This window comes from Musca vetustissima, unplaced genomic scaffold (assembly GCF_032173495.1).
Source record: "Musca vetustissima isolate MV318-11 ecotype Yass unplaced genomic scaffold, APGP_CSIRO_Mvet_v1 utg126972, whole genome shotgun sequence".
Taxonomy (NCBI): domain Eukaryota; kingdom Metazoa; phylum Arthropoda; class Insecta; order Diptera; family Muscidae; genus Musca; species Musca vetustissima.
Window position 1 is genome coordinate 39603 of NW_026888637.1, and position 12640 is coordinate 52242.

Below are 12640 nucleotides of genomic sequence, written 5' to 3' on the forward strand. Positions count from 1 at the left end.
TTTAAGGTAAATGGTAGTACCAATGTCCCTATATATCATTAAATTTGCACGAAATTTGGCATAGCGTACTAAATTGAGTCGAGAATGATGAGTGATTAGTTTCGGGAAAATTGGTTCAGATTTCGATATAGCTCCCAAATATATGTCCGTCCGATTTTATGTAAATGGTGCACCAAGGTCCCTATATATCTCTCGATTTGCACGATATGCTAAACCGTACTTATTTGAGTCTAGAATGATGAGTGTCGGGAAAATCGGTTTAGATTTCGACATATCTTAGCTTACGGAGCTTGGAGGTGCAATTGTTAGGATACATATGTACAATACATCCAAAGTGGTGTAGGGTATCATATAGTCGGCCCAGTCCGATTACTTTCCTTACTGCTTTCAAGATATTTTTTCAAGTAGCTCAAATAGGCGTGGATTTTTTTAAATTTTTTTCAGAAATTGAGGAAGTGGTGGGTCTTTGAAAAATATTAAGAAGGCGTGATTTTTTAATATTTTTTAAGGACCTAAAAAAATCAACATGTTTACTGTTCTTGATTGTTTAATTCACATTCCTTATCACACCACCTCCTATCGCCCAGCCAGAATGATAAAGTAGACAAATATGATGCCCATGACCACAACAACGGTTGGTGGTAGCGCTTCAGCAGTTGCTGCTGAGCTTCTTCCTCGTTGCCGATGTTGTTGTTTGTGTTGGCGTCGTTGAACGCAATTGCAACAATCACAATCATCCATCCAGACAGACAGACAGCCTAGACCAGAACATTGAAAACAAAAAATTGGCGGAGGAGCGAACTGCTGCTCTTGTTGCCGATCAGGAAGACTATGCCAAGGCAGCGCAGTCGCCAGCAACAGAATAGAAAGAAAAAGCCATCCATCCCATAGAAAAATAGAGGCCTCCACAACAGCAACAACGCCACGAAGTTTATGCATTCGCTTCTCTTCAAAGTTATTCCCTTGTTGTTGTTGTTGTTGCAGTTGGTTTTTCTATCTATGTTAGAGTTGTAGTTGTTGTTCTCGGTTGGCTGGTTCGCCGCTATACTGGATGGATGGTTAGCTGGTTCTTCGCTGGCTGCCTGCCTGACTGACTGATCGTTCTATTCTTTTGCCAGGGAGTTGGGAGTTTCGCTTGGCCGAGTAGTTGGTCTTCTGTGTTCTTCTTCTTATACACGCTTCAAAGGTTCTTACAAACGGTCGGGATTTTTTGTCGTGGATATTTGTGCAGCGCTTTGCTAGCTGGCTGTTTGGCGGACTGTCTCACCGTTGGCCTACGTTGTGTTACACTTTTACGTCGTTACGCGTTGTCGATATCAACCCCCAAAACGGAACGGAAACGTCGAAAACAAAAAAAAATATTTGCGCTAACGGGAGAAAAGGATTCATTTTTTTTATTTTGTAGATCAAATGTCCTTGAACGTTAAATGATAAAATAAAAAAAAAATTTTGTAACGGTTGTGTTTGATTTCAAAATAATTGTGGCTTTTTTAGTTCAAAAACGAAAATGGAAATTAAAACGGCGTTGTGAAAACTAATTCAAAGATTAAAAAAAAGAAAAAAATGAATAAATAAATAAATAAATAAAGGATTTTATTAGCAGCAACAACAACACCAGCATCATCATCATCAACCTCATCGTCAACGTCAGCAAACACACCCACAAAATCAACCAAAAACAACCCACCCACCCCCTCATAACAACCGCATCATAACCATCCAACTGCTTCCGTCTCCTCCGGGTGTTGTCTCAAACTTCCATACATGTGTGGTGTCTACGGCAAAATGTGATCTGTGGTGGTGGTGGTGTCTCGAATATTTCCCAGAATACATTTTTGCACCGATTTTAAATCTAAACCGAACAAAAATCACAATGAATACGAAATAAACAAAAACAAAAAAGAAAATTTTAAATTACGGAAGTGCATTTTATTTAGTCCTATATGGTCCATAATTTTAAACGAGGTGTATCCTTACACATTTCTTTCGTTTTGTAAAGCATACAAATATTTTATCCAACCAAAAAATAAACACATATCCTCAAACCAATCCAAGCTGTCCTGCATATATAAAATACCAAAAACAAAAAAAGGATTAAAGCACAAAACGACAATCATAAAGATCGACAATAAGATATCGTAGACACTCAGGTCCACATTTTTTCTATAGAAAAAAATTCGTAGACCCTCAGGTCTATTTTTTTTCTGTAGGAAAAAATTTGTAGACCCTCAGGTCTATTTTTTTTATAGGAAAAATTTTGTTCACTCACAGGACTACTGTTTTTCTATAGAAACAAATTCGTAGACCCTCAGGTCTACATATTTTTCTATAAGAAAAAATTCGTAGACCCTCAGGTCTAAATTTTTTTCTATAGGAAAAAATTCGTAGACCCTCAGGTCTACATTTTTTCTATAGACCATCAGGTCTACATTTTTTTCTGTAGAAAAAAGACCCTTAGGCCTAAATTTTTTCCTTTAGAAAAAAATTCGTAGACCCTCAGGTCGACATTTTTTCTGTAGAAAAAATTCAAAAACCCTCAGGTCTAAAAATTCATAGACCTCAGGTTTACATTTTTTTCTATAGGAAAACATTTATAGATCTCAGGTCTACATTTTTTTCCTATAGAAAAAAATTCGTAGACCCTCAGGTCTAAATTTTTTTCATATAAAAAAAAAATTGGTAGACCCTCAGGTCTAAATTTTTTTCATATAGAAAAAAATTCGTAGACCCTCAGGTCAACCTTTTTTCTATAGAAAAAATTCGTAGACCCTCTGGTCTACCTTTTTTCTATAGAAAAAATCGTAGACCCTCTGGTCTACCTTTTTTCTATAGAAAAAATCGTAGACCCTCTGGTCTACCTTTTTTCTATAGAAAAAAATCGTAGACCCTCTGGTCTACCTTTTTTTCTATAGAAAAAATTCGTAGACCCTCAGGTCTACCCTTTTTTCTATAGAAAAAGTTAGTAGACCATCCGGCCAACCTATTTTTCTGTAGAATAATATAGAAAAAATTCTACCTTTTCTTCTATAGAAAGGTAGAAAATAATTCGTAGACCCTATAAAAAATCGTCTAGATTTTTTCCATAGAAAAAAATTCGTAGACCCTCAGGTCTATTTTTTCTATAGGAAAAAATTCGTAGACCCCAGTTCTACATTTTTTTCTATAGGAAAAAATTCGTTGACCCTCAGTTCTACATTTTTTTCTATAGGAAAAAATTCGTAGACCCTCAGTTCTACATTTTTTTCTATAAGAGAAAATTCTTAGACCCTCAGGTCTAAATTTTTTTATATAAGAAAAAAATCGTAGACCCTCAGGTTTACTTTTTTATAGAAGAAAATTTTTAGACCCTCAGGCCTTTTTTTATAGAAGCAAATTCGTAGAGCCTCAGGTCTACATTTTTTCTGTGGAAAAAATTCAAAGACCCTCAGGTCTAAATTATTTTCTATAAAAAAAAATTATTGACCCTCAAGTCCATTTTTTTTATAGGAAAAAATTTGTAGACCCTCAGGCTTACTTTTTTTATAGAAAAAAAATTCGTAGACCCTCAGACCTTTTTTCTTTATAGAAGCAAATTCGTAGAGCCTCAGGGTGCATTCTGTCTATAGAAAAAATGCGTAGACCCTCGGGTCTAATTTTTTCTATAGAAAAAATCGTAGAATTTCATGCCTACATTTTTCTATAGAAAAAACCGTAGAATTTCATGCCTACGCTCCGGTCTACTTCCTTTCTATAGACTCTCGTAAACCCTCAGCTCTACCTTTTCCAAATGGAAACTAATTCGCAGACCTTCAGTTCTTACAAAACCTTACAAAAATTCTTCTTTAAAAAATCCACGCCTCATATAGGTCCTTACAAAAATGCATCTTTAAAAAATCCAGGCCTCATTAAGACGCAAAAAATAGTCTTTAAAAAATCCACGCCTCATATAGGTCCTTAGAAAAATTCTTCTTTAAAAAATCCACGCCTCATATAGGTCCTTAAAAAAATTCTTCTTTAAAAAATCCACGCCTCATATAGGTCCTTAAAAAATATTCTTTAAAAAAACCACGCCTCATATAGGTCCTTAAAAAATATTCTTTAAAAAAACCACGCCTCATATAGGTCCTTAAAAAATATTCTTTAAAAAAACCACGCCTTGGAGGGACCTTGAAAAAATATTCTTTAAAAAAACCACGCCTTGGAGGGACCTTGAAAAAATATTCTTTAAAAAAACCACGCCTTGGAGGGACCTTGAAAAAATATTCTTTAAAAAATCCACGCCTTATATAGGTTCTTTAAAAATATTCTTTTCTTAGAAGATTATTGGGGACCTGTGGTCCCTATGTTCTTCTACTGACCCAAAGATCTTGATTGTATAGAAATTAATGAAGGTTGTCGTTCTGTGCTCCTTCGACGATCATTCATTCCAAAATAAATTGTAAATATTGTAAATTTAATTTTGTATTAAAACCATAATCCCCATATTATGCCTGACGTGCCCCAAACCCCCTCCTCCTCCTCCCATAAAAATTATAACAGATCCCAAAGCTATTTTTTTCTTTGATAGTCCATGCGCATAGATTAATTTTGCCATCGTCAAAATAGTGTCACAAAGAAAATCGAAAATAAAAAACATACCCTTCGAGACCTTCGAAAGAAAAAAAAAAAAAAAACTCAAAACTATATCCGAACAATATATCAACTCCAAGCCAATTTAATATTCGATAAAAAATACCCCAAACTTCGAATCTCCAACAAAAGATCAGTTATTAACAAAAACTCACAAAAATGTCTGCACCAAAGACGATGGCTCTGGAGTTGTTCGAACCATGGATGTATTCAAATTAGATTTGGATCAGGCACAAATCGGTTCCAGTCTGGTGGAGGCAACAAAACAGCACAACAACAACAACTCTCTACAGAATAATTTGTGTGGAACAACCGGCTCGACCGCCGGTGCCAACGACAATTTGCATAGCGTCGATCAGGAAGCAGAGGAGGAGGAGGAAGAGGACGACGACGAGGTATTGCCGGAGGTGCGGTTTGATGCCCACACCGATTTCAATTTGCATTTTTTCGACACCCCTGAAGATTCCTCAACGCAAGGGGGGTTTAGTGAAGCGGGTTCTGTGGAATCCGAAATCGAAACCGAATCCTATCTCATTGGATCGCCCACATTGAATGTTGCCAGCAATACTCAGAACATTAGTGGCGGTACTAATGGTATTGGTAGCTCTTCGGTGGTAGGTCTCAACGATTGCCATAAATTCTACGCGAATTCTCAATTGGGCTCCTCGAGGAATACCAATAATTTAATTGCCACAACTTCATTGCATACGGGTCCTACGACAACTTCAACGTCTGGATCGGGAATTTCTTCCGCATCTTCGCTGGGAAGTTTTCCACAATTTGGCAATGGTGGAGGTGCGCTATACGCCACTAACAACAACAACAACAGCAGCAGCAACAATCTCCACAGCTTTACACAATCGAACTCATCGTCATCCGGCTGTTCTTCGACCTCTTCCATCGCCAGCAATAGTAGCAGCATTTGCGGCAGTAGTTCTGGCAGCAACAACAACACCACAAACGTTAGTGGAACCGGAAGTAATCGAATTATTGGAACAAATTCAGCTGCCACAGCAGCAGCATCCGCCTCCGCATCATCATCGTCATCATCAGCAGTTGCCTCATCATTGGCTGCTGAGCATTTTATTGGAAACCTCAATCATTCACAATCATCCTCATCGGGGCTATCCACATCATCATCATCAATAGCTTCATTGGCGAATGTTAAATTACCACAAGGTAGGGAATCAATGTCCTTAGAAACAAATACCTTACTATTTTTTTGGGAAAAAATTTTATTAAAAAAAAATATTTTTTTTATATCCACGCCTTTGTTTAGCTTGGAAAAAATACTGTTAAAAAATCCACGCCATAGGTTAGCCTTGAATAAATATTTTTAAACCAGTGAGCGGAGCAGCATAGTCGGACGCGGCGACCATACGATATCCTACACAACTACCACGGAACACTAACTTTATGCGGATTTTTATTCCGAACCTGGGCAATATATCTTGATAGTTGCACCCTCAAGCCTGATTAGAGGTCAACAGCACCTCTTCCTTACACTGACATATTTTCCGAATATTACTAATATTCAGTACAGCCCTTCTAATTACTAGTCCAGATTCCCTTCACCGTGGGTTGTGTTGTGATGTTCGGCTTTCAATTGTGTCCTATAGATCCACTCGAAAACCAGTAAGGAAAGTAGTAAAGTCGGACGGAGCCGACTTTATGCTACCTTCACCACTTTGGGTATATTCAACAGATGAATCCTATCGCATTTTTAAAGAACCAGTAAAATGAAATTGGATCCATAAACATGTCATTCTGCAATCCATTACGCTGTGACAAATTTCGTGCAAACCGAAAGATATTAAGGGACTTTTGCACAACATTTACCTTAAATCGGACGAAGATATATATGGGAGCTATATCTAAATCTGAACCGATTTACACGAAATTTTGCACACATCATTCTAGACTTAATTCAGTACGCTATGCCAAATTTAGTGCAAATCGAAAGATATATAGGGACTTTGGTGCTCCATTTACATTAAATCGGACGAAAATATATATGGGACCTATATCTAAATTTGAACCGATTTTCACGAAACTTAACACACATCATTCTAGACCTAATTCATTACTCTGTGCCAAATTTCGTGCAAATCGGAAGATATATAGGGACTTTGGTGGGCCATTTACATTAAATCGGACGAAAATATATATGGGAGCTATATATAAATCTGAGCCGATTTACAGGAAACTTAACACACATCATTCTAGACCTGATTCATTACGCTGTGCCAAATTTCGTGCAAACCGAAAGATATTAAGGGACTTTGGTACAACATTTATTTTAAATCGGACGAAATCGGAGCTATATCTAAATCTGGACCGATTTTCACGAAACTTAACACACATCATTTTAGACCTAACTCATTACGCTGTGCCAAATTTCATGCTGATCGAAAGATTTTAAGGGAATTTGGTGCACCATTTACTTTAAATCGGGCGAAGATATATATAGGAGCTTTATCTAAATCTGAACCGATTTTCAGTAAATTTAACACACATCATTCTAGACCTGATTCATTACGCTGTGCCAAATTTCGTGCAAACCAAAAGATATTAAGGGATTTTGGTACAACATTTACCTTAAACGGACGAAAATATATATGGGAGCTATATCTAAATCTGAACCGATTTTCAGGAAACTTAACATACATCATTCTATACCTAATTCATTACGCTGTGCCAAATTTCGTCCAAATCGAAAGATATATAGGGACTTTGGTGGACCATTTACATTAAATCAGATGAAAATATATATGGGAGCTATATCTAAATCTGAACCGATTTTCAGGAAACTTAACACTCATCATTCTAGACCAGATTCATTACTCTGTGCCAAATTTCGTGCAAATCGAAAGATATATAGGGACTTTGGTGGACCATTTACATTAAATCGGACGAAAATATATATTAGAGCTGTATCTAAATCTGAATCGATTTTCACCAAAGTTAACACACATCACATAATTCAGTACTATGCCAAATTTCGTGTATATCGTAGGATATATAGGGCCTTCGGTGCACCATTTACCTTAAATCGGACGAAAATATATATGGGAGCTATATGTAAATCTGAACCGATTTTCACAAAATTTGGCACACATCTTTCTTGGCTTTATTCAGTACGTTATGTCAAAATTCGTGCAAATCGAAGGATATATAGGGACTTTACCTAAAATCGGGCGAAAATATATATGGGAGCTATATCTAAATCTGAACCGATTTTCCCAATTTCCATAGGGTTCGTCCTTGGGCCAAATAAGTGACCCATGTCAAATTTCATCCAAATCGGATCATAAATGCGACTTGTACTTTGTTCACAAAAATACATTGTACATGGACGGACAGACGGACGGGCGGGCAGACAGACGGTCATGCGTAAATCGACTCAGAAAGTGATTCTAAGCATATTCTCAAAAGGAACCATGTGTCTATTTCGTTTCCTTTTGCCTGTTACAAACATATGCACAAAGACATAATACCCTGTACCACAGTGTGGTCCATTTGATCCGCTAAATATTGATCGATCGCGATGTTTGTGCCATAATTATACCTCTGTAGCGACCAGAAAATCTGACAAAAATAAAGTTTTTGGTCCATTTCATCCCCTAATATTAATTGATATTTACCAAAAACAATAGAGGTCTTCATTGGGCCGAACCCATTCTACATGCAAAATTTCGTGAAGATTGGTCCATAAATGTGGTCTGTATCGTGTTTACAAAGTATAATGCACAGACGGACGGACGGACATACATGTCTAGATCGACTCAGCTAGTCGAGATATGACGATCGTTATACTTAAAGGTGGGTCTAGTACCAATATTTCGCGGCGTTACAAACTCTTCGGGCTGCACAAAGCTATAATACTCTGACAACATAGTTGTGTGGGGTATAAAAATCCACGCCATAGGTTAGCCTTGAAAATGTTGAAATGTTTATACCCTACACATCTATGTTGTCAGCTTATTATAGCTTTGTGCAGACCTAGACCCACCTTTAAGTATACCGATCGTCATATCTCGACTAGCTGAGTCGATCTAGACATGTGTGTCCGTCCGTATTCGTATCCGTCCGTCCATTATATTTTGTAAACACGATACAGGCCACAGTTATGTACCAATCTTCACGAAATTTTGCATGTAGAATGGGTTCTGGCCAATGAAGACCCCTATTATTTTTGATAAAGATCGATTAATATATAGTAGATAAAATGGACCAAATACTTAATTTTTATTGGTTTCTTGGTCGCTCTAGAGGCCGCAATTATGACCCAAACATCGCGAATTTTTACATGGAGAAGGGAATCGGGCCAAAGAATAAGCATGTTTGTTTTGATAAGTATCGGTCAATATTTAGCGGGTCAGATGGACCCTGACTTTTGTGTAAAAAATTACAAAATTTGTATTCTATAGCGTATAGATTTACCTCTGAAGGGCATAGACCCGAAATGTTGTTGGTATATCCAAGGGCAGTGATTGACCTTGAAATTGATACCAATTATATGGTCGTATGTACTCAGATGTGGGAGTTACACTTAAATATTTACAGGTGCTTATCTATTCAGATATTATTTAGTAACCCTTTACCACACTAGAGGGCGCAAATATAGCGCTGATCGCTTTAAAATGTTCCATGAAGTTGCAGTTATGGTTAAGGATATCGCCTACAATTTTCGGTGACGATCAGATAATTTTATTGTGATTAAGTGGACCGAAAGCTCAATTTTTTGTGTTTTTTTTTCGAGTCGATCTATAGGCTCCAATGGGAATAAGAAGATCACAATACAAGGGAAGGGAATCTGGACAAGTAATTAGAAGGGTTGTACTGAATAGTAGTAATAATTGTCGGCCTTTAGTTGGTCCAGATGGTTCAAATATCGCGAAATATTGCCCAAGCTCAGAATATAGATCCACAGAAAGTTAGTTTTTCGTGTTTAAAGTTTAGTTTTTTGTGTAGGGTATCATATGGTCGGCCCCGTCCGACTATACTGCTCCGCTCACTGATTTTAAATATTGATGTCAATTTTTTTCATTTTTTTTTGGAATGTTAGAAATCCATCACTCTTTCCAAATTGTTTCCAAATATTTTATTTTTCAATAAAAAATTAACTCTTGGAAATATTTAAGTGTTCCCAGTTAAAACAGATCTTCAAAGTCCAATAGGAAATAGAAAAAAGTCAACCACAATCATTAGAAAACTCAAACTAACACACACACACATTGACACCAACACACCTAATATAGAAGAAGGAAGGCAAAGATAAACATGAAATACTTCAAGTTATTTATGACTTTCAACACACAATTCCACAAAAAAAAAAAAACATTCACTAATGCAACAAAACATGAAACAGCTGCCTCGGCAACATTTACCGCAACCATGCCACCACCAACATTCAATTCCTCAAACGGCAACACCAGCAACCACAACAACAATAACAACGAGGCTGACTGCCTGACATGCAGCCGCCGCACTCTGTGGCAGTAACAGTTGATGTTGTAAACATGAATTTACTTCCTTGTTGTTGAATGTTGCTGTTGCAGTTGCATTTGTAACAAAATGCTGCAGCAAATCGTTGTTGCCACAAAAAAAAAAGAAAAACGAAGGAAAAACAAAACATGACAGCAGGCAACAAAAAATTGAGTGGGTGGAATGTACCGCGAATGTTTGCCACAATGTGGCACTGTTGGCGATATCGTCCAGTTGCCGCAAATCAAGTTTATTCAACTCTGTTTCCACGCTGCTTCGGTCTTGTGGTCTTGTTGTTGTGAAAATGATTTTTTCCGGAAAAATATATTAGGCAGCAATTTATATTTGATACAAATGGGAGAAGAATGGCTAAGAATTTGAGCTACTTGAAAAAAAAAATATTTAAAAAATCCACGCCTAGTTAGGTACTTGAAACAAATTATTACTTTAAAAAAAAATATTTGAGATACTCGAAAAAATATTTTTAAAAAAATCCACGCCTAGTTAGGTACATGAAAAAAATTATTATTTGAAAAAAATATTTGAGATACTCGAAAAAATTATTTTTTAAAAAATCCACGCCTATTACTTGAAAAAAAATATTTGAGATACTCGAAAAAATATTTTTTAAAAAATCCACGCCTATTACTTGAAAAAATATTTGAGATACTCGAAAAAATTATTTTTAATAAATCCACGCCTGTTATTGAAAAAAATATTTTAAATACTCGAAAAAATTATTTTTAATAAATCCACGCCTATTACTTGAAAAAATATTTGAGATACTCGAAAAAATATTTAAAAAAAATCCACGCCTATTACTTGAAAGAATATTTGAGATACTCGAAAAAATATTTAAAAAAAAATCCACGCCTATTACTTGAAAAAAATATTTGAGATACCCGAAAAAAATATTTTTAAAAAATCCACGCCTATTACTTGAAAAAAATATTTGAGATACTCGAAAAAAATATTTTTAAAAAAATTTACGCTTATTACTTGAAAAAATATTTAAGATACTCGAAAAAATATTTTTAAAAAATTCACGCCTATTGAAAAAATATTTGAGATACTCGAAAAAATATTTTTAAAAAATCCACGCCTATTACTTGAAAAAAAAAATATTTGAGATACTCGAAAACATTATTTTTAAAAAATCCACGCCTATTACTTGAAAAGATATTTGAGATACTCGAAAAAAATATTTTTAAAAAATCCACGCCTATTACTTGAAAAAAATATTTGAGATACTCGAAAAAATATTTTTAAAAAATCCACGCCTATTACTTGAAAAAAATATTTGAGATACTCGAAAAAATTATTTTTAAAAAATCCACGCCTATTACTTGAAAAAAATATTTGAGATTTCGAAAAAATATTTTAAAAAAATCCACGCCTAGTTAGGTACTTGAAAAAAATATTTGAGATACTTGAAAAAATATTGAGATACTCGAAAAAACTATTTTTAATAAATCCACGCCTGTTATTGAAAAAAATATTTGAAATACTCGAAAAAATTATTTTTAAAAAAATCCACGCCTGTTATTGAAAAAAATATTTGAAATACTCGAAAAAATTATTTTCAAAAAATCCACGCCTGTTATTGAAAAAAAAATTTAAATACTCGAAAAAATTATTTTTAAAAAATCCACGCCTATTACTTGAAAAAATACTTGCGGATATTTATTCCGATCATTGGCAATATCGTGTCGCAGTTGCGCACTCTTGCCCGATTAGAGGTCAAAAGCACCTTATCCTTACACTGACATATTTTCCGAATATTACTAATACTCAGTACATCTCTTCTATTTATTTGTCCAGATTACCTTCAGTGTGGGTTGTGTTGTGATGTTCGGCTTTCTATTATATAGATCGATTCGAAAAAAAAACACAAAAAATTAAGTTTTCGATCCAATTCATCTCAAACCCGGTAAGAAAAATAGTAAAGTCGGACGGGGCCGACTATATGATACCCTTTACCAATTTGGCTATATTCAAGAAATACATCCTTACATATCTTGAATTTTTGAAGGACCATGTGATCTATGTCTATATGTGAACCGACATAACCCAATGTCCAATAACCGGGTATATTTGTATAAAGTAATAATATTCTTGATTAGCGTAAAATTCTATGACGATTTATGCAGGTCCGTCTTTCTGTTTTAATCACTCTAGCATCTAAACGAATTGAGATAGGTCGCCAAAAGTTAACATAAAGTTTTCTCTTGTCTTCAGGTCCGAAGATGAGCTTTGTCGGTGCACGTACCAAATGTCTCCACTAAAAATTATTAATATCGGTCCACTTTTGCGGGTAGCCCCCATATAACGGTTAACCCAGACCTATTTCGATACGTTGCGCATGTGGGACACACTTTAAATCTTTGGTGCACCATTTGCAAAAAATCCGACGAACATATATATGGGAGCTATATCTAAATCTGAGCCGATTTCAATAAAACTTGGCACACGTTAGTCTATCGTAACTTCGGTACGTTGTGCAAAATTTCGGGTAATTAGGTCTTAATTTGACTCTTTGGTGTAC

General features: G+C 35.5%; 1 protein-coding gene across 1 annotated transcript in view; it reads left to right on the forward strand.

The window, feature by feature from the left end:
• Window positions 1-12640, forward strand: part of LOC133336524 (ecdysone-induced protein 78C-like) — a gene marked incomplete at its 3' end in the record, with an annotated part of 58704 nt that overhangs the window by 26907 nt on the left and 19157 nt on the right. The window contains exons 3-4 of the mRNA XM_061544805.1: window positions 4741-5787; window positions 9980-10071. Coding sequence (XP_061400789.1) covers window positions 4741-5787; window positions 9980-10071 — 1139 coding nt within the window. The remainder of the gene's footprint in view (window positions 1-4740; window positions 5788-9979; window positions 10072-12640) is intronic.